The sequence below is a fragment of the Netta rufina genome, assembly GCF_964035555.1.
Source record: "Netta rufina genome assembly, chromosome: 6".
Classification (NCBI taxonomy): domain Eukaryota; kingdom Metazoa; phylum Chordata; class Aves; order Anseriformes; family Anatidae; genus Netta; species Netta rufina.
In genome coordinates, this window is record NC_140129.1 from 26,155,730 (window position 1) to 26,174,294 (window position 18,565).

Consider the following 18,565-nt stretch of genomic DNA (forward strand, 5'->3'; position numbering starts at 1 on the left):
CCCCTCCTCCTTCTCTCTGATTGGCGCGGGGCGGCCGCGACCACGCGGCGGGGAGGCGGAGGGGGGTGCCGCGGGGTCACAGCGGGCGGGGCCGCGCTCACGCCCCCTTCACCCCCTCCCCTCCCCCCCTGCCGCAGGTGGGGCGACCCCGCGCGGCGCGTTGGGCGGGAACGCGGCTCCCCTCAGAGCGCCGCCGCCATGTTGGCGGCTCCCCACGGGGACCCCGCGGCTCCGCTCGGCGGCCCCCGGGCTCCGCGCCGCGGGCCGGCACCCGCTGCCCATGGCCGTGGCGGATCCCCGGGTGCTGGCCGTAGCCGCCCGGGTCGCTGAGAGCAGGGAGCGGGACGTCCCGGCGCTGCTGCTGGCCTTGAAGGGTAACGGCGCGGCCGCCGCTGAGGGGTGGCAGCGGGGCAGGCCTCTCGCCGCCTCAGCGGGCTCGCGAGGCCCGTGCTGGAGGGGCCGGGAGCTCGGGCGCAGCTCCCCCCGCCCGCCCTGCCCCTCGCCACGCAGCCGCTGCTCGTGGAAGTGGCCGGGACAAGCCAGGGCCTGTGCTAAATCGGGATGTAATTATAAGGGAGCCGTCCGTGCCGCGGCGGTTGTGGTTTTCTCCAGCCTAGGAAGTTCGTACAGATGGGCTGTGTCCCAGATAACGCCTGTCTTACTGCCCAGCGTGTAACGAGGCAGTGGAAAGCCCAATGCAGCCACCCTTCCCGATTGTCACGGGGTCTAGCGAACAGGTTGTACCTGTAGGATAGAAAATCACCGGTGGGATACTTTATGTTGTTGGCACTTTCAAAATTTATATTTTGAAAAAGAAAAAGTACCCAAATTGCACCTCAGAATCTAATGCTTCCCTTCGCCACTCTCGTGCTTTCTTCCCACAGAAATTTTAAATAATCCTTCTTTGGGACGTAAGGAATCTGAAAAAGTTAAGCAGGACATATACTATTATGATCTGGCTCAGTACTGCGTGCTGGTCCTCAGACAAGACTTTTCTCGAGTGCGTGGAGGCTGGGCTACTGCTGCCCAGCTAGCAGAGATACTGAGGTAAAAAAAAAAAAATCGCCAAGAAGTTTTCTTCTTGTTTTCTTGCAGGCCTTTCATCTTGCTCTTTTTCTTTTGAAGCTGTAACGCGTTGGCTTCCATCCAGAACAAGGCTTGTTGTTCAGGAAAGGCCAGGGTTAAAGTGCAGGGAGCAGTCAAGAGCAGAGGGGTCAGGCATAGCCTAATTGGCCCTGTTTAATTCATTCTCATTGTGTTTCGTTGAGCTGGGTAAACTGTTTGGTGGGAACGGTTTTTGTGTTGGGTTTACCTTTTCTGTGGTCAGTACTCACACAGGTCTCAGTTTTTGCCAAGAAATTGCTGATTTTGAATTGCAGTTACTTTAAAAGAAAATCTGTTTAGTTTTATTTCATCCTGCAAAAATCTGATTGACTCACAGCTTGGCTTGGCTCCATTTAAATATCTATTTTTAAGTATCTGTTTACATTTTCAACATAAGAGAGGGCACAATTCATACAGACTAGAGAGCTTGATGTAGTGATATCGTGAGAATGGCACGATGAAGTTTAATTCATAGCTAGTGAGTAAGACAACTGTAAACCCCCATCCCCAATGACCCAAACTCAATTTTTAATGTCAGGAAAAATAATACGTTTTAAAATTTCCCCACATTGTACTTGATTTTGGCTTAACTAGGAAGCAAAATTCTAAGGCATGAAGCAATTAGGCAACCATCTTTTATTTATGCCATATCTGCAATGTGAATTTTTAAAGTGAGGAATTTCACCAAGAGATGCAAGATTTATCACCAGAGTTGCATGAGACTTAAATAATCTTTTATTAGCTACTTCAGTTTGCAGAAAAAAAAATGAAATTTATTTAGCTGTAAAAATGTCCTTTTGCAACTTGTTCAATCTCAGCTTTGTGCTTAGATTGTGCTGTCGCAGGGCTTAGGTAAGTAGAGCTTTACGTGTACGCATTCACAAAAAGCTAACAAAGATTAGATAAGATGTCAGAAAGCAAAATTCATAAGAAGCTAGGAAAATACTTTTGTTGCACTTGTATCAGAGTGGAGCACAGAACTGAAAATCTTTCCAGTTGTAAAACTTGCAGTTTCTTGTAAACAGCCTTCCAGAAATGACCAATGTGTCTGTGGTGAGTAAAACAAGAAAACTGAGATCTGAAAAACTGATTTCTAGCCCACATGTATTCCTCAGTTAGGGGGAAGTTGTGGACAGACTCACTCAGTTTTTTGTAGTGAGTAATATTTTTATACGTATTTTTGTTGCCTGATCTGGACTGCCTTCATCAGTTTTCCCTTATCATGTTTCTGTTTGCCTTTGCTTTTTTACCTTATGACCATCGGAGTCCTTCCCTAACATGTGGAACAGGCCTGAACAGATCCTATGAAGCTAAAGGCGAAAGTGCCTTGGATATGTTTTAAACTGAGACGTGCTCTAATAAGCGGTATTACACTTGCTGTCTCCAGCCTGCCAGTGATAACTCTTCCTTCTACCTCGGAGCTAGTCACAGCAGTTAACTGTTGTTCAGTGCTGAATTGTCCCATTGCAGTGAAGCATTCCTTCTCTGATGACATGACGTTCATTCAAAACTGTTCAAACAGGCCCTTGAGTATTCAGTTTTGTTTTGTTTTTGTTTTTCATTTCAGTCATTGTTGTGTAGGACTAGAGGTGAAAGAAGATCCCGAGGAATTTTACACAAAATTTCTTCCTTCAGCCATAGACAACCTGCTGCTTTTGGGAAGACGCCTGCAAGCACGATTTATCCGAGCAGTCAAGGTATTTACATTTCATAGTTAAAAGAGCAAAGAATCTCTGTAAGCTTTCCAAGCTCATGTGCTGTATAAGCAGGATATTATTCTAGGGATGCTGTATTATGAACATGTATTTTGCAGAAATTACTTTTTCTTTATGCCTTGGAGCTTTGAAACTGAAATTTGTCATTGTGGAGCATTCAGTCCATTACATGTGCCAAAAGTAGTTTGTTACCATAAGTTTTTTTAGAGAGTTTGTTACTACTTGTAAGAGTTTTTTAAAAGGGGTTGGGAGATTGCAATTATGCGTAGGACAGAAGAAATAGAACAGCAAGGTAGAGAATACGATCCCAGATGTTTTTTCTTACAAAAGGCAGCATCCCAGTCACGGTAGTGTCTTAACTTTGCATATAATTAGTTTAGTCTTTGTAACCGCTTTGTTCTCACTGCTTTACGCAGCTTTACGGAAAAAGAAAGTATGGTTTAGGAAGGCTTAAGACTTTAAGTCGGATATGTTGAAGTTTGTTTTGCAACAGAACTTCTTCAGTGGAATTGGCAAAAAATTCCAAAAATGCCTACTGCTTCTGAACCAGCATGTCAGGATCCCTAAAGGCAGGCTTTGTGATTTAGTGGATGTGAACGCTTTTATCACATTACTCTCTATCTTTGCAAAGAAGGATTTTGCCTTGCTATTTTCCCGCATGCTTTTGAGACGTTCCGAGTTCCAGAACAAACCCCCCAAAATGAAAAAATAAATACCCAATTTCGTGGATTCTGATAGTTTCTCTTATTATGCCTGTTTCCTTTCGTATCTCATTTCCTGTCTCACTGACTTCTTGCACTTGCTCATAGTTTTCCTACAGAGTCTTGTTCAGGACACCACATACACAATCACTTCTCAGAAAGTATCAGCAGAGTGACGTATTTTCTGTTTGTTCAATACTTTGTAAGTGCATTTAGTGCTTAAGAAGCAAGCTTCCTGAATGACATCCCAGGAGACTCGAGTCTTATCTGCAATATGTAATTTCCCCCACACTTTCTTATTATGTCTCAGCCTACATGCTACTTGAGTCATGCTTGTGGGCAAAGATTACTTTTGAATGCAAATGCAGTCCATATTATATAGCTAGTATTTTGGCTTTTAAAACTTGTGGTCTCAAAGGTGACTGGGCAGCCAGACTTGATGCTTGCTCACTAGAACTTGGGAAACCCCACTCTGCCAGTGGAGATTTGCAGTTTATTCTGCCCTCACTTGCTTTCTGTACAAGCTTTTGAAGTCAAGGGAAGTACTTAAATAGCTTTTAGAAACTGGTGCTCTGCCAAAACACACAACAGATAATATTGTGCCTTAACTTATTACTGTTATTTCATATCTCTCATTGTCAGTAAGTACCAAACACAGAGTTAAACCATGACTGATGGCTGGGACTTCCAGCACAGATCTAGGAATAGACTTCCCAGAGTTTCGCTGGTGGAGGCTCAACAACATGGCAGTTATCACACCCAAGTGCCTTATAATAATGTTTATCAGCAGTGTAGTACTGTCAAAAGACACTTTGCTGTCCACACAGCGAGATTTTAGATTTCCAGTGGGCTGTGGATCTTACCTGGAATACAGTCTCCAGACTGTGTGTGTGTGTGTGTGTATTCACATATCAAAACCTGGATTCTTCCTGGTCATTGTGTCCGGTCCAGTGTTAGCACAGCAAGCACGAATACATTCGGTTTGGTGTTTGCTGCTGTTTCTCCAACTAGGAGGTGCTTCTGAAACCTCACCATGGCGGTTCATAGGAACCATTTCCATTTTAACAATATTCTTGTCCACTTCGTACCTGTGGTTTCTGTGTTTTAATCTTAAATAACGTATTTCCCATTTTGTGATTTGCATGCAAGTTGGTTTTTTTTGACTGGTTCCTATGGTTTGACCAACCTCATTTGGGAAGTTGATGGGGTTGGCCTCCAAATAGCTGAAGTATACAAACCTCCCACTGCATCAAGCTGGAGTCCTCAGTGAGGATGCATACGTGTGCTTTTACCTACTTCTCTTGTTTTGTTTAGGATGAAGAAAAACAAGATTTTTTACGCTGTTTCCGAACAGTAACCGATGCCATCTGCTGGCTGTTTGGTGGGCATATTCAACTGACAAAGCATGGTAAGGGGAAAAGTAAACTCATAAAACACCTGAGTATTTGTCTAGACCAACTACAGGTATCAAGAATCAGTCACAAGTCAACCTGCATCTAGTTTTCCAATTCGGAGTAGGTGTTAAAGCAATCTCTTAAAATATTCCGTTCAGCAGAAACAGCAATATTTAAATTGGAAAAGATCCAGTAAAGGGAAATATTAAAGAGTTCCTTTTCGAGTCTTTTGGAGACAAACATTAAAAGTCTTCTGCAATTTCCATTTGTAATTATGTACCTTTAAAAAAAAGTTTGTTTGTTTCTGATAAAATACTGTTGCTCTTCTTACCTGTCAGTGGTTAATATATGCAGAAATTTGATCAATGTACATTGCAAGCCCTAATGGGTAGAACTGAAAAAAGTGGATTTCTCGATTTGTTGTCATGCCAGAAATTTCTACAAGTATCTAACAAATTTCTCTGGCAGTTTTGACCAAAATAAGCTTTCAGTTAAACCAACTTAATATTGGCACATTGATTTTTAGTTAATAATAAAAGACAGAATTTGTTTTTAACAGAGAATAGTAACTTAAGGATCGTAAGATACGTAGCTAAAAACACAAATGGCTAGAAAAATTACTGAGTAGGTAGTCACTGAGTATGTAGTCACTGGTATTCTGGAATAAAAAAAATGGTGCTTCAAGTGGACTTGCGTTAAATGAAACTGGTTTAACCAATTGTCAAGGTTGAAGTGCTTATCTTTTCTGGGTATTGTTGCCCCAGTGATAGTTCCGCTGCTGTAATAAGAAACTGGTGCTGGTGTAACAGAGAAGCTTTTAAAGTTTTTATTACATGGCAGTGCCAGTGCCTAAGGGATATCCAAAGGCAGAAAAACAGGACTCAACGTGTTTTTTGGATATTGAAGCAGTTTACTTGTTCCAGTAAGCTTCCGTGTAAAAATTATAAAAGATGGCGTTTGTTACAGAAACAGTATTTGGTTTTACTTGCTACGGCTTACGTTTCATAATAAAGTTTATTTGTTTAATGGTATTTTTAAGTCTGCGGTTCTGATTGCGTGACTTCTTGTTTGTTTTTGTTTTTTTGCAGTGCTGCAAAATGATCACTTCCTGCAGCTGCTAGTAACAGACGATGTTGAAACAGCAGTTATAATGATGTCTGTTTTACACAGTATTTTGGGGGTCAATAGGTTAGTTGTTTTTATTATCACTGATTTTTCTGAAGTTTAAATATAAAACTCAATTCATTACTGCTTTGTAAAATAGAACATTTCATGTACAAGGAGTATGGCGTTTGTTTTTTTTTTCTAGTCTTTGCTGTAGAAATGGAAAAATAGGGCTATTTTCTTTATCCTGTTGTTAAGCTGAGGGAATGGGAATCAGTTGAAACAGTAGGAATGCTTCTGCCACTGAGTCAGTAATACTTGTTTTTTCATTTTAACTGGAATAAATGTGGAAATACCAATTCATTGCAGGAAAAAAAAAAAAGCAGCATAGAACAAACATAACTATTCAATTCCTTTTCCTTCCACTGTGGCTCAGATTGCTGGTCCAGCTAGCTGGCCGTGTTGACTTGCTGAATCTTGACCTGACATCTATAATAGGAAGTCACTGTTAAAAAGCTCAGTTTATAACTAATATTTCAATTCTATCCTCCTCTTTCCCTCCAGTTCTGTCTTGCTTCAGGTTGAGGAAGAGACTCTTCACTCTGTTTTGGATGAGCTCGTTTATAAGCTTTCATCTACCACCAATCCTGTCATAGGAAATGCTGCTACAAAACTGCTGTTGTTGATAGCGAAATTTTGCATGCAGCTCCTGAATTTACTCACAACTCGCTATAAAGGTTTGTAAATGTGCATGGAACCAACCACTCGGCCTTGCATTCACCTTAAAAATACAAAGGTGGAGATTACCCAGTGCTCTCCTTGTTCATTAGCCATCTGATACTAGGGAAACCGCAGTGCTCTTTTATTTTCCTTCTCTGTTTGTTTTTGTTGTAATTTAAGGTGCTGCTCCTCTTTCTGTTTCCTAGATTTATTTTCTTCTATGTATTGAGGACTGTGCGTGTGGAAACTTGTCTCTTCTAGCTGTAGTTTGGCACCTTCAGTCTGATGGGCTTCACTACCTTCTACACGATGTTCTGTATCTTTTTTTTTTTTTTTTTTTTTTTTCTGTGAATGCTGGATGACAAGAGACCCTCCTAGCAGGGTGTCTGTACTGCCCAGGTAAGAGCCGTTTGTCAGACATCTGCCTGTGTGCTAAGCCTCACTAGTCCAGTAGTATGGAAGTTTTACTTGTGCCGACTTCTGACCCTGGCTGTTACGGGTCTGCTTATCTGATAGCTGTGGTTCTGTCACCAAGGAGCTGGCTGTCTTTTGACGTCCAAGTGACACACAAGTGATTGGAATGAACTTCTGGAATGAACGTCCAAGTGATTGGAATGAACTTTTTCCAAGAATTCATGAAATGAGTTTATTGTTTTGTATTGCTGCTTTTAGATGAGGAGAGTGAGCGTGCATGTAATTTAACTTACTCTATGTTCTTCATTATGTAATCTAGTATCCCATTCAATGTTTCTGTCTCTAGCCTAGCAGAGAGCTCCAGGAAACACCTTTATCTTCTGTTGTGTCCATGGAGACTAGGGAAAAGGATTTGATGTTTGCCGAGTCTTTTATATCCTGGTTATTACTGATGGTCAAAACTACTTCTGTGCAGCCTCTGTTCTTTTGAGAAAAGGGTAATAAGAAGTGGGTTTGCCAGACAAAAAGGCGCAATTCTCCTTTTTACAGTTGTGCTAACTACTTGTTAGGCAGAACCAGCTGGATAGATTCCTGGATCAGATGAGTAGCTTTGGCACTTTTTTACCTACAGAATTGAGAGAGGGAGGGCTTCCTTGCAGTGTGAAACGACGTATGACATGCCTAAGGCTGGCAGTGTGTTGTGGATTCTTGTGAAGCTGCTGTGATGATCTGACCATCCCAGTTGTAGAATACTGGCTTGTCTAAAGAGGTGCAGGTCTCAGTCAAATAACTATGCTTTAGGGGTCATGCTACTTTATTTTGCTTGGAATTGACAAAGTGCCCCATTCATTTAAAGGCTCTTGATCTTCTGTATATATTTCCTGTTTCCGCTAAGGAAAAAAAAAGCTCTCTTTTTTCTTTTCTTTTTTATTAGATTCCTTATGTTAGCTTTCTCTGAGGCTTTGAAATCTTGTGGATGGTTTGAAGAACAGCAGCTACAAATAAAGCATTCCAGCATTTCCACCAGCTGGCCATCTCGTTGAAGTAACTTGGCTTCACAGTGTTTCAGAGCTGTTGCTGGTATGAGGTGCTTCAGCGTAAGCTTTCTGTCAGTAATGTCGAAGTGCTAGAATGAGAAAATACCCTAAATCTCCCAACTCCAGGCCCAGCACGGTCTTTACATCAGGATTGCAGGAGAGCCTGGTCTTTTTATCTGCATGGATCTTGGAGGCATGCTTGTCAGTGGCTGGAAAGGGAAGGGGCACATGGCTATGTAGCCTGTGCAGAAACAGGCAAATGGGTCGTGTCAGACCTACAGGACCTCTGTGAGGGAACTGCTTTGTGTAGTTATGTGATTTTTCAGGGTTCGGGCAGGTTTAAGGCAGTGACTGACTCCGTTTGTAGTCTCAGCCATGTCTCTCCTCACATGTTTAACCATCATCGTTGTTCCAAAATGGTGCATGCCTGCTAGAACAGAGGTGCCACTTCTGTGGCTATGAAGGACTTTGTGGTCCATATGTGATCCTATAAATGCACACGATGTATTATTTCTTGGAGTTGCCCAGTATGTGAATATGCTTATAGACAGTGATTTGAAGATAGAACTTGTTTGAATCTGAAGTTCTTCAGGAGCCTTTCCAAATACATGTCTACTTCCCGTCTTCCTTCCTTTCCCCTCTGACTCTCTGCAGAACTCTCAAGCTCTGGGATTTGTCTGATAGAGATCTAAAAAACCACTTGTTACTGTCCTGTGCACAGCACAGGGAGTGTGTGTGTTGTGAGGAGAGCACACGTGTGCTTTGTAACTACTGTGCGCTGAAAAAGCCCTATTGTGCCAGGGATTGGAAACTCGTATACCCGCAGTGCGATTATGCTGTACAAATAAGACATCAAAGAATTCCAGTCATAAGTAAACAGATTTTATTATAAAAATATGAAAGCAGTGCTCGTAAAACCTGGCACTTGTGTAATGCTTGCTATCCTTTTAGGACTTCACAGTGACTTACGGCTAAGACATTGAAGGTACATGGATAATTTAACTGCCAGTTATGTAGACACAGTAGGTAGTGACTCGGAGATAAAAAACGACAGTCACTGTAGAATACTTTGCTGTGATGATTGGAACGCCAATTTTTAATTGATAACATGTAAACCCAAAAATGAGAGATTGTGTTCATCTTCAATCTAGTCTTCCTTTACACAAAGAATCAGATTTATTTTTTTTAATTTGAAAATTGTTAGTTTGAAATCCTCAAAAGAAAAATTTGCCTTAGCTGTATTGCATGCTTCTTCTCTCTTAGGATTGAAAGTGCTTTTAAGTAAACAGTGGACTGGCAAAGGATTTGACAGGGATCTCAGTCAACTTTTGGACTTGCTATACTTGGAACAATCCAGTGGAAAAAAGGAAATGCAGGTGCTGAATTTTAATGAGACTTTCCTATGTGAAATCCTAGTTATGTGTAATTTATATATGACTAGAAAGCATTTACTATATTGCTTTGTCTAAGCTTTACAAAGCATATGCTATTTTTTTCATGGTATCAATGGATTTTTAAAATTTCCTATATATTCTTTCATTTGTGTCTTTCATTTTTTAAGACCTCAAGAAATTGTCCAGTTATTAAGGTAAGGGATTGTCGGGACTGTGACTTGAGAGTTTGACTTTTTTTTTTTCCAGATTCACAAAGTAGTATGAATTCTTACAGAAACATAGGGGGAAAGGTGATTTAGTTATAATAACAATAAACCAAAACCAATTGTATCTGCTCATCTCACATCAGTAGTACAAATTCAGGTTTCTGAAGTCTTGGGAACATTCAGATAGAATTAAAAGTCATGTAGTGGAAACGTTCAGTAAGAACGCCTTCTGTGCTGTGTTCCCAATAAAGGAGTGGATGCATGTTTTAGGAACTTACCAAAATCTTACATGCAGGTTTTTCAGAGACAGTACTTCAAAGGAAATCAGTTATGTTTGTAGAGACCTGCTTTCACCTTAAACACAGCAGGGTGATTGCTTTGTGTGTTGCTTTGTTTTCCCCTGAAAAAATAACATTTAAGAATATAATTTCTTTTCATGTTTGTTGTGGCTGATGATCATAGTGCAAATGTAAAAATTTTCCTGCTATTAGTTCTCCAGATTTCTCTTTCTATCCTGTCTGTTGTAGGTATTTTGACTGAATCAGCACTTGAAATATGAAGTGCTTCAGACACTTTAAGTTCAAATTTCTAACGCTAACTATTAAATTTTAACAAATTAACATTAACAAATGTTTTATATTTGTCCCGTGAATGTATTTGTTTATCAAAGAGAGCATTGATCCAGATGGTCAGATTAGCTCTCTTTGGGGCTCATACAAGATTTGTGATGATAATTGTCTTTAGGACCTTAACTGCCCTGCGCCATTACAAATATTGTGCGTTTCAGTGCATTGGAAAACTGTTTTTTGGCCAAACATTGAGGTTGATCCAAATAGGCAAGCCGTAGCAGTGTGGTTTTATATGCAAAGGAAATATTGTATTAACTATTTTTATAAATTTCAGAGACTGCATCAAGCAGCTTGTATAATCCAGGCTGCGTGGAGAGGATTTCAGACAAGAAAAAGGCTGAAGAAACTACCCCAAGCAGTGACCATTTTACAGAGGAGCTTCAGGTAAACAGCATTGCTTTGTAAAAAGCACTCAAGAGAATAGATTAATAAGGTTCGGTTTGGTTTTTCTCAAGTCAGAATTCTTTTATTAGAGCTGGTGGGAATATTCTTTGTTACAGCCCTTGACCACTGCCTCTTGTCCTTCTTATGCTTGCCTCTAAGAATCTGGCTTTATGTTCTTTGTAACCCTTCCTGTAGTTAGTGAAAGACAAAAAAATAGATTTCCCTTTCTTTGTGCTTAAAAAAAAAAGGGGGGGGGGGGGGAGGGGGAAGCATCTCCACCTGTCCTTGTATACCAAATGCTATGTACCCCAAACTGTCTCCATCTGGACAGTCCCTGTCCCTCCAGTTTGTCAATATCTGTCTTCTACTGGGTGGCCCAGTGAAGTATGGGCAGTATTCCAGGTGTGCCCTCCAGAGTGTTGAGTAAAGTGAAATAATTTCCTTTGACTTGCTGCCTCTTTTTGCTAGTGCAGCCCACAAAGCAGCTAGTTTTTCTTACTGCAAGGGCACACTACTGCCTCGTCTTCAACTTGCCATCTACCAGGACCCCAGGTTCTTTTCATGGGAGCTGCTGTCCAGGTAGTCAGTGCCCAACCTGTGTGATTCATGAGGCTATTATGTCCCAAGCGTAGGACTTTCCACATGAGCTTCATGTGGCTTCTGTTGACCCATTTTCTATGTCCGTGGTGTTTCCTTTGAGCGTCAGCCCTGGCCTGCAGTGTGTGGAGGACTGATGACAGCCTTGCTAAAGTCAAGGTAAATGACACCCAGTGCTCTCCCCTCGTCCACAGAGCCACTCAGCTCATCACAGGAGGCCATCGGGTTGGTCAAACATGATTTGCCTGTGATAAATCTGTGCTGGCTGTTCCTGTTTCCTTCCTGTCCTTCTTGTTCCTGGGGAGAGCTTCCCTGCAGATCTGTTCCTGTATCCCAGAGAATGTTTGGGTTGGCCAAGACGTCCTCCATCTTGAAGATGCCTTTTGCCAGTCAGCTGTATTTTCTGAAACATGAAAGCAATGTAATGTCAATATGAGCTATTTCACTGCAGATTATTTAGCAAAAACATCCAAACAATGTGCTTTTCCAGCAGTACCAAGCTGCCACTTCTGGTGCCAAAAGCTCCAACTGTCCCTTTCCCAGCTGCCAAACATTTTCTCCATGAGAAAACCTCATACTTCTGTGATGTTTTTGTGTGTTTTCTTTGTAAAAAATTATGGCGTGTGGGACAGTGCAGCACTTCGTTGCAGTAAATAGCCCTAGAAGATGATGCACTGGTGGCAGAACAGTTAACTGGTCATGGTTAACTTACAAAATTCCATCATAAATTAAATGTGGCACTGTCCTGGAGTTTCATGTCATGCCAGAGTGCTGGAGAAACCATGGAGTAAAGTGCTTGCTCAGTATGCCACTTGTAGGGCCTTGTTCTCAATTAATATTTGAGATCTTTGACTCTCAGAAGTGGGGTCAATTCAGTGACCTAGAAATAGTATCTTCTGACCTTGGAGTAGCACAGAAGAATGAAGCTACGTAAAAAATGCACGTTACTTGAAGTATGATTTCAGCATGATTAGGTGAACTCTTTTCGGAAGTCTAGTGTGAATTTTAACATAGAGTAAGGGACCTAAATCAAGACAGACCCCACAGCAGGTTTAATTCAATCTTTTTTATTGTACATGATAAGCACTACCTTGTCAAGACTAGATCTTATAAATCAGGTAGTGAAATCACTGTGTTATCACCAAGGTGTTAGAAAGCAGACAGTTGTGGTTTGTCTAGACTGGCATTAAGAAGGTACTGGACTCTCTGGGGTGTAATCTTTAAGTTCAGGAGGATTTGCAGGGGATGCAGTGTATCCACCAAGGACCACTAGCCACTTCAGCTTCTGTGCTGTATGCTAAGAATGCCATCCTTGTGACTGCTTTCTGCTGCACCATACATACACTTTGAACCAATATTTCTGCCCCCATCAGGCACCTTGCAAGCCTGCAAGCCAAAATCACAGCCCAGAAAAATTGCGTGACGGGATAAGGCGTGACATGCTAACGCAGAAGGGAGAGGGTGGCGAGGCTACCAGCAGTCAGCCAGCTGCTTAACATTCTTGTGTCATGTTCTCACTATGGCAAGCATTAGTGCATGCCTCTTAAATAAGTAGTTCTTGAATCATTTAAATGGGCTCTCAAATGTGTTTAAGATTGAGAAGAATGGAAATGTATTAATATTTTTACAGTCATGTGTTTCTGGCCTAGTCAGTCCCATTGTACTGAGTACTATATAGTAACTGTACAGCTCCAGTGTTGTTTTTTTTTTTTCTTTCTAGGTCAAAGCTGCAGGTAGCATTAAGATGAAAAATAAAAATGGTGTTTGGAGTCCTGTGAGCATGACTTTAGAAAACCTTCCAAGAGGCCTTTGGAATTTTTAACAGTCAGTGTTTGGTTATATACATGGATTTGTTTTAGGATAAGTACGTTTAAATACTGCTGAGGCTGATGCTCCAAACTTGGTTCACCTGCAGCTGCAGTAGAATATTTTAAACTCTACAAGTTAGATACCTCTGAAATGCTGTGGTTTCAGAAATGTCTCCTCAGTGAATATTAAAGCTTGCAGTCTCTCCTTGAAGTTAGTTCGCTTTTATGTAACTAATTGTAGAGCTGTTAAAATGGCAATAATTGGTATTAATCATGCCTCATAAATCAAACCATTGCATGTATGTGTATATATATATTTATGTATATATGCATTTATACACGTAGATGATCAGAGGGAGGTTAATCTGTGCTGTGAACTGCAGAAGGAAGCTTGGGTCTTAGTCTCTGTGTGTTTTACTTCTGTTCAGAGGCATTTCTCTGTCAATGTGGTCTTGTGGAAACATTATTTATTTATTTATTATTGGGAGACGCAGGGAATGAAGAAGAATGTGTACTTTACAGACTACATGGGAAATAAAAATTTACCTGACAAACATTGTTGGTAGCTTCACAGGTGCACAGCTAAGTTCAGAAAACATGCTTGTTGATTCCTGCCTAGTGGAGCTGAGAATTTTCTAAGGAAAAGTATTAACAGTTTTATCAAGAAAATGGCATCAAAAGGCCTGTTTGATCCTGTGGCATTGTTCAGCTTAGAAGCATAGTATTGCCTTCTAGGATTAAAAATGCAGAGGTTTACAATTGTAGTTTACAGAAATATGTGGGCTGAAGACCTTGAGACCATTCTGTTGCAGTCACGTGTATCGTGATCTGTCTCTGTAGGTCGATGTGTGGGCACGCTTCAAGTCTGCATTACAGTCATAAAAGGATTATGGTCTCTTTAGATCATGGTGGAGGCTGTTTATCAGTTTGGGCCAGATCTTTAGATCCAGAGCATTTCTTTTACAAAACCGCTTCCATCCTGTTTTCCACCACCCAGTTACAGAGTCTAAGGAGAAACTATAGTTTGTGGAAAAATAAGTATTATGGAAAGCAGGTGCCATGCATGCTGATGGGTGCACTGGAAAAGATGCATGCTGGAGCAGATGCTTAATGTTGCTTTACTTCTTCCCCAGATGATGGAAACAAAGCAGTTGTTTTCTAGTTCATGTTAGCTGTGGATGTCCCACCTGAAGCATTGCTCTTTCAGCGTCCTTAGAGCTGTATCCTAAGTAAAAATACATCTTTTGATTTGACAACAAATTGGGTGTCTGGCTCAGAATTTTCCTGCTTATGGGTAGTGGGATAATTTTTTAGCTTGCGGGTAAGGTAACATCTCATTGCTTGGGTTGATCCTGCAACCAGCAGCTGGCGTGGCAGCTGCAAGACCATTCAACATAAAGAGAAAGAGGGATTTTTAAGAAATGTACAACTTAAGGTAATCATTAATGTTTTTGTGTATTGCAGAGCTAAACGAGAACAGGAGCGGCAGCATTTAGAGAAACAGAAGGAAGATGAGGCCCTAAAGCTGCAAATGCAACTACAGAGACAGAGGGCCATGAGACTCTTCCATGAAAGACAGCTGGCCTTACTGGAAATAATCCATGCGAGTATGATTTCTATTAAAGTATATCAAAAGATTAAACTGTCTGGGTCTCATTAAGAACATTTTCCCCAAATGTATTTCCTAATCTTGCATGTCTGTTTGCACTGTGGGTTTACCGTATCTTTGCTTGACCTGATTATCTGACAGAGAAGGTGTTAATTCCTCAAGGGCTCAGTAACTACTGATTGACATCTGCTGCCTTCAAAATGATACAGGAGAAAAGGAGACCGTATATATAAAAAGCTCCATTGCAGCTACAAGTCATCTCTGAGTAGTCTACAGCTACTGGGCCTTTGACGAGGAGGGATTTTTAACTGATAAAAATCTGGTGTTTTAATATTATCAAGTTTAAGGATTAAAAATGTAAATTACTGAGAGGTCACAACCTATGAACTTATAATGGGGTCTTTCTCACATTTGTAGGTCAGGTAAATAAGCACCTGCAGGAAACGGAGGTAAAATCAGCATTAACTATCCAGAGATTCTGGAGAGGGTATAGAGCAAGAAGAAGTTTTCACCAGCAGAGACAATTTCTTAAGGAGTATAAAGCAGCTGTCATCATTCAGAGAGCAGTAAGTATATAAACTTGGTTCTAACGTTAGATAGGATAGCACCTTATAGTGATGCCTCAGAAAGATCCATTTATTTACTTTTCTTAATGTTGATTTAGCAGTAATTTATTCAAATATTAGTCAGAGGGATATTCTATAGCCACAAATCACTTAGTAGGGTTGAATCCTGCCTAAAATAAAAAGTATGCTACAACCTTCTAACTAAAATACAAGAGCTGCCACTTTGAAACCAAAGGTTGGGATTTCAGCACACCACAGGTAAGTCAGTAATTTATTATGAGCATTTTAACATTATTTAGTATCCGTGCTGACCGTTGTATGTTGCCTTCTCAGTATCGTAGCTAAGGTTACGCTTTAACAGGTACAGTGTTAAGACATTTTTTTCCACTGATTGATTATAAAATGAGACAAACTTCTTGTCTGTGATTCCTGTATTTTTATGTGTTCTTTACAAAGGCTTGCAAATTCTTAGAAAAACAAAGAAGTAAAAGACCTCTGTCTCCTTGGAAAGATCCCAAAGGATTGACTGATGAGCAGAGACTGGCTTTACAGCAGAAGGTGGATGACTACATCAAATTGCATCCGGTCTGTTTCTTAGTCATTTCATAATTTCCATTAATGATGCAATGTAAAATACTGTTGGGATGAGGTATATTCAACTTCATAAATTCTGATCAAGATAATCCTTGTGAGGCGTGCATATATTAACCCTGCTTGTTTGAGAGCAAGGTACTAGGATATTGGGGACTTGAACTGCTAATTGAATAAAAAGGGTCACAGCAAAACTGTAACTGGAAAGTCACGTATTTGTGATGATGGATAGCTTTGGAGAGAACTTCAGAGGAAGCAAAATGATTAAGTTAACAATTAACAGCATTTGCGTTCCTTTGGACACTAATCTCTCCCCAAAAGATTTAAAATAACCAGCTCTTAATGGTAACAAACTGTTATTTTCCTCCAGGCTTCCCAAATGTCAGAAGAAATGAGTAAAGAATTACATATGCAGGCCCAGGAAAAGCTGGCACAGTTCATGTTGAGGAGCAAATTGGATCAGAGAGCAGCGCAGCGGAGAGAGACGTTACTGGCTCAGGTCAACACTGATGTGGAGCTGCTAATGAGTACGTGACTGCTCTGGTCATAGCTGTAATTACCATTTGGATTAAGCTAATTTAAAGAGAAAACTAAAGGGAACAGCAGTAGAGTCTTATTTCAAAACTGAAATATCTTTTTTCCTTTGCCATATGATTTATCTTGAGATTTTTCAGGCTTTGCTAGAAATCATACAGGTATTGCTGTAGGTTAAGTATTATATACCTGCTTTGCAGGGAGCATCTCATTTTATTGCAGATGTTTTGTTTCTGATATGTTCACAAGAAAAGCAATGGCCTTGTAAAAGGCATTACAGTTTCTAAAGGGATCTTACACAACCTCTTCCTCTACATTTTTGTTTTATTCTGTTTACTTGTTTTCCCCAGATGAAGAGGGAAATCTTTGAGCTATGAATTTTGAGTCAGGTTTTCATTTTGACTCGCTTGGCTTTATTTGAAATAGAATTCAGTGTGGTACTAGCTAAATTCCAGACAAATAGTTTGGAGTGAAAGAGGGAGAATAGCAAACTGCAGCCACCAGAGAGCACCCAAGCAGGACAAAATTCAGCAAGTTACTGAATTCCATGACTTAGCCTGTCACATGGTGTGTCACTGCAGCTCATTGCTCCCTGAATGGGCAAATCAGCAGCACACTCCCACATTTTGCCGGGGCCCCCAGGCAGGGAATACGCAGTGCTGCTGCTGCGCCAGAGCTGTGGAAACGCTACACTGATGTCACCCTGCACCAGGAGCGCTGATCCAGCAGTAGCAGCCAGGAGCTCCTCTTTCTCCTAGGTCACAGTTTCAGAAGAAGTCGATTTCATGCACAGCACTACTGCCCTGGATGAAGCAGTCCTGCTTGCCACCCATACTTTCCCTCTCCTTGTTCTGCATTTATTTTCTTAAGGTTAGTCTTAGTTTGGATTGCTTCTCCAATCTTGGTTTATCACAGAGCCATAAAATTGTAGCCCCAGCAAGGGGAAAGGAGTGCCTTAGGAGAGTAACCTAAGAGTGCCTAAGGAGAGTGCCTAGTGGGAGAGTAGCAATCCTTTTTTGTTTAAAATACTTGTAAATCTGCAGCATAAGAAACAAAACAGAAAATTTTTCTCCTTGTTCCTACAGATGCTCCACGGTTAGCAGAGACCACAGAAAAAGATCTTGCTGTCTTTATGAGTCGGTCAGTCCCTGTAGCTACCAAGGCCAAACAGTCCCACAACGCTATGCTGAAGTATGCTCGCTGGCCGTGGTGGAAGAAGCTCGGAGATGAGTTTGTGGAGGATGATGTCATTCCTGATGATGCCCTGAATGCAGAACTTGGAAGTCTGTTTATTGGTGGAAGGAAATCCTATTAGCTATTGGTGGGAGCTAATCCATTTACAGGCAGAAGTATCTGTTACTCATCCAGACGTGTACCTTGCACTGTGAATTCAATTGCATGTGTTTTTAAGGAAGGAAAATACTTGCATTCGAAGACGTAGCACTGAAAGAGACCAACGCCATATTTTAGTGCATTTTTCTAACGTTACTGAGAATCTTTTCCAGTGAATTTGCAATAAAATCCTATTGATTGTGCTGTTACAAAGAGGATTTAAATACTGTAGTTGTAAATGAGGATATTTTATAACTTACATTGCTTTGAAAGTACATGTATAACTCTTGACTTTCCACTTATTATTTGAATCAGTCCATTGTGAAAGCCTGGGCTTTTATAGCAAAACATTTTATCAGGTGATGTGCTTCAAGATAAAGATGGGTTTGGAACAAACCAAGACGTCAGTAAGAAGCCAAGCAAGCACTTAGGCAGGCTGGGTGCTTCCGGCAGGGTGGAACAGCTAACTCCAGTCAGCACAAGCAAAGCTTTGTCTGAGAAACCTCCACCTCTTGCTTGGGAACAAGTGAAAAAGCAGGGGGATGAAAAAAAAAAAAAAAAAAAAACAGCTTTTCTTAGATAACTGCATGTTTTTTAAGGAAAATGCGTATAACTTCCACAGCCAGTATGCTGCCTTGTAACGTGGCTGCAGCCCAGACAGTTGCACAGGCTCCTAGCCTCAGCACGGCCATTGGCACCATCAGCTTCATCGCAAACCACGAAGAC

The 18,565-nt window shown here is 41.0% G+C and overlaps 1 protein-coding gene across 2 annotated transcripts; it reads left to right on the forward strand.

The window, feature by feature from the left end:
- The first annotated feature begins 206 nt into the window (after positions 1–206).
- Positions 207–18,066, forward strand: IQCB1 (IQ motif containing B1). Of its 2 annotated transcripts, XR_014618585.1 has the most exons (14): positions 207–374; positions 885–1,047; positions 2,672–2,801; positions 4,835–4,928; positions 6,003–6,102; positions 6,583–6,755; positions 9,453–9,565; positions 10,693–10,802; positions 14,672–14,814; positions 15,234–15,382; positions 15,839–15,967; positions 16,344–16,500; positions 17,266–17,377; positions 17,593–17,720. XR_014618585.1 is itself a non-coding variant. In XM_084289505.1 (13 exons), the coding sequence occupies exons 1-13, from the start codon at positions 281–283 to the stop codon at positions 17,820–17,822; spliced, it is 1,785 nt and encodes a 594-aa protein (XP_084145631.1). In that variant the 5' UTR covers positions 207–280; the 3' UTR covers positions 17,823–18,066. The 2 variants fall into 2 exon arrangements, 1 of the variants encoding a protein (XP_084145631.1); XM_084289505.1 differs by lacking the exon at positions 17,266–17,377 and having other exon boundaries at positions 17,593–18,066.
- The last annotated feature ends 499 nt before the right edge of the window (positions 18,067–18,565 follow it).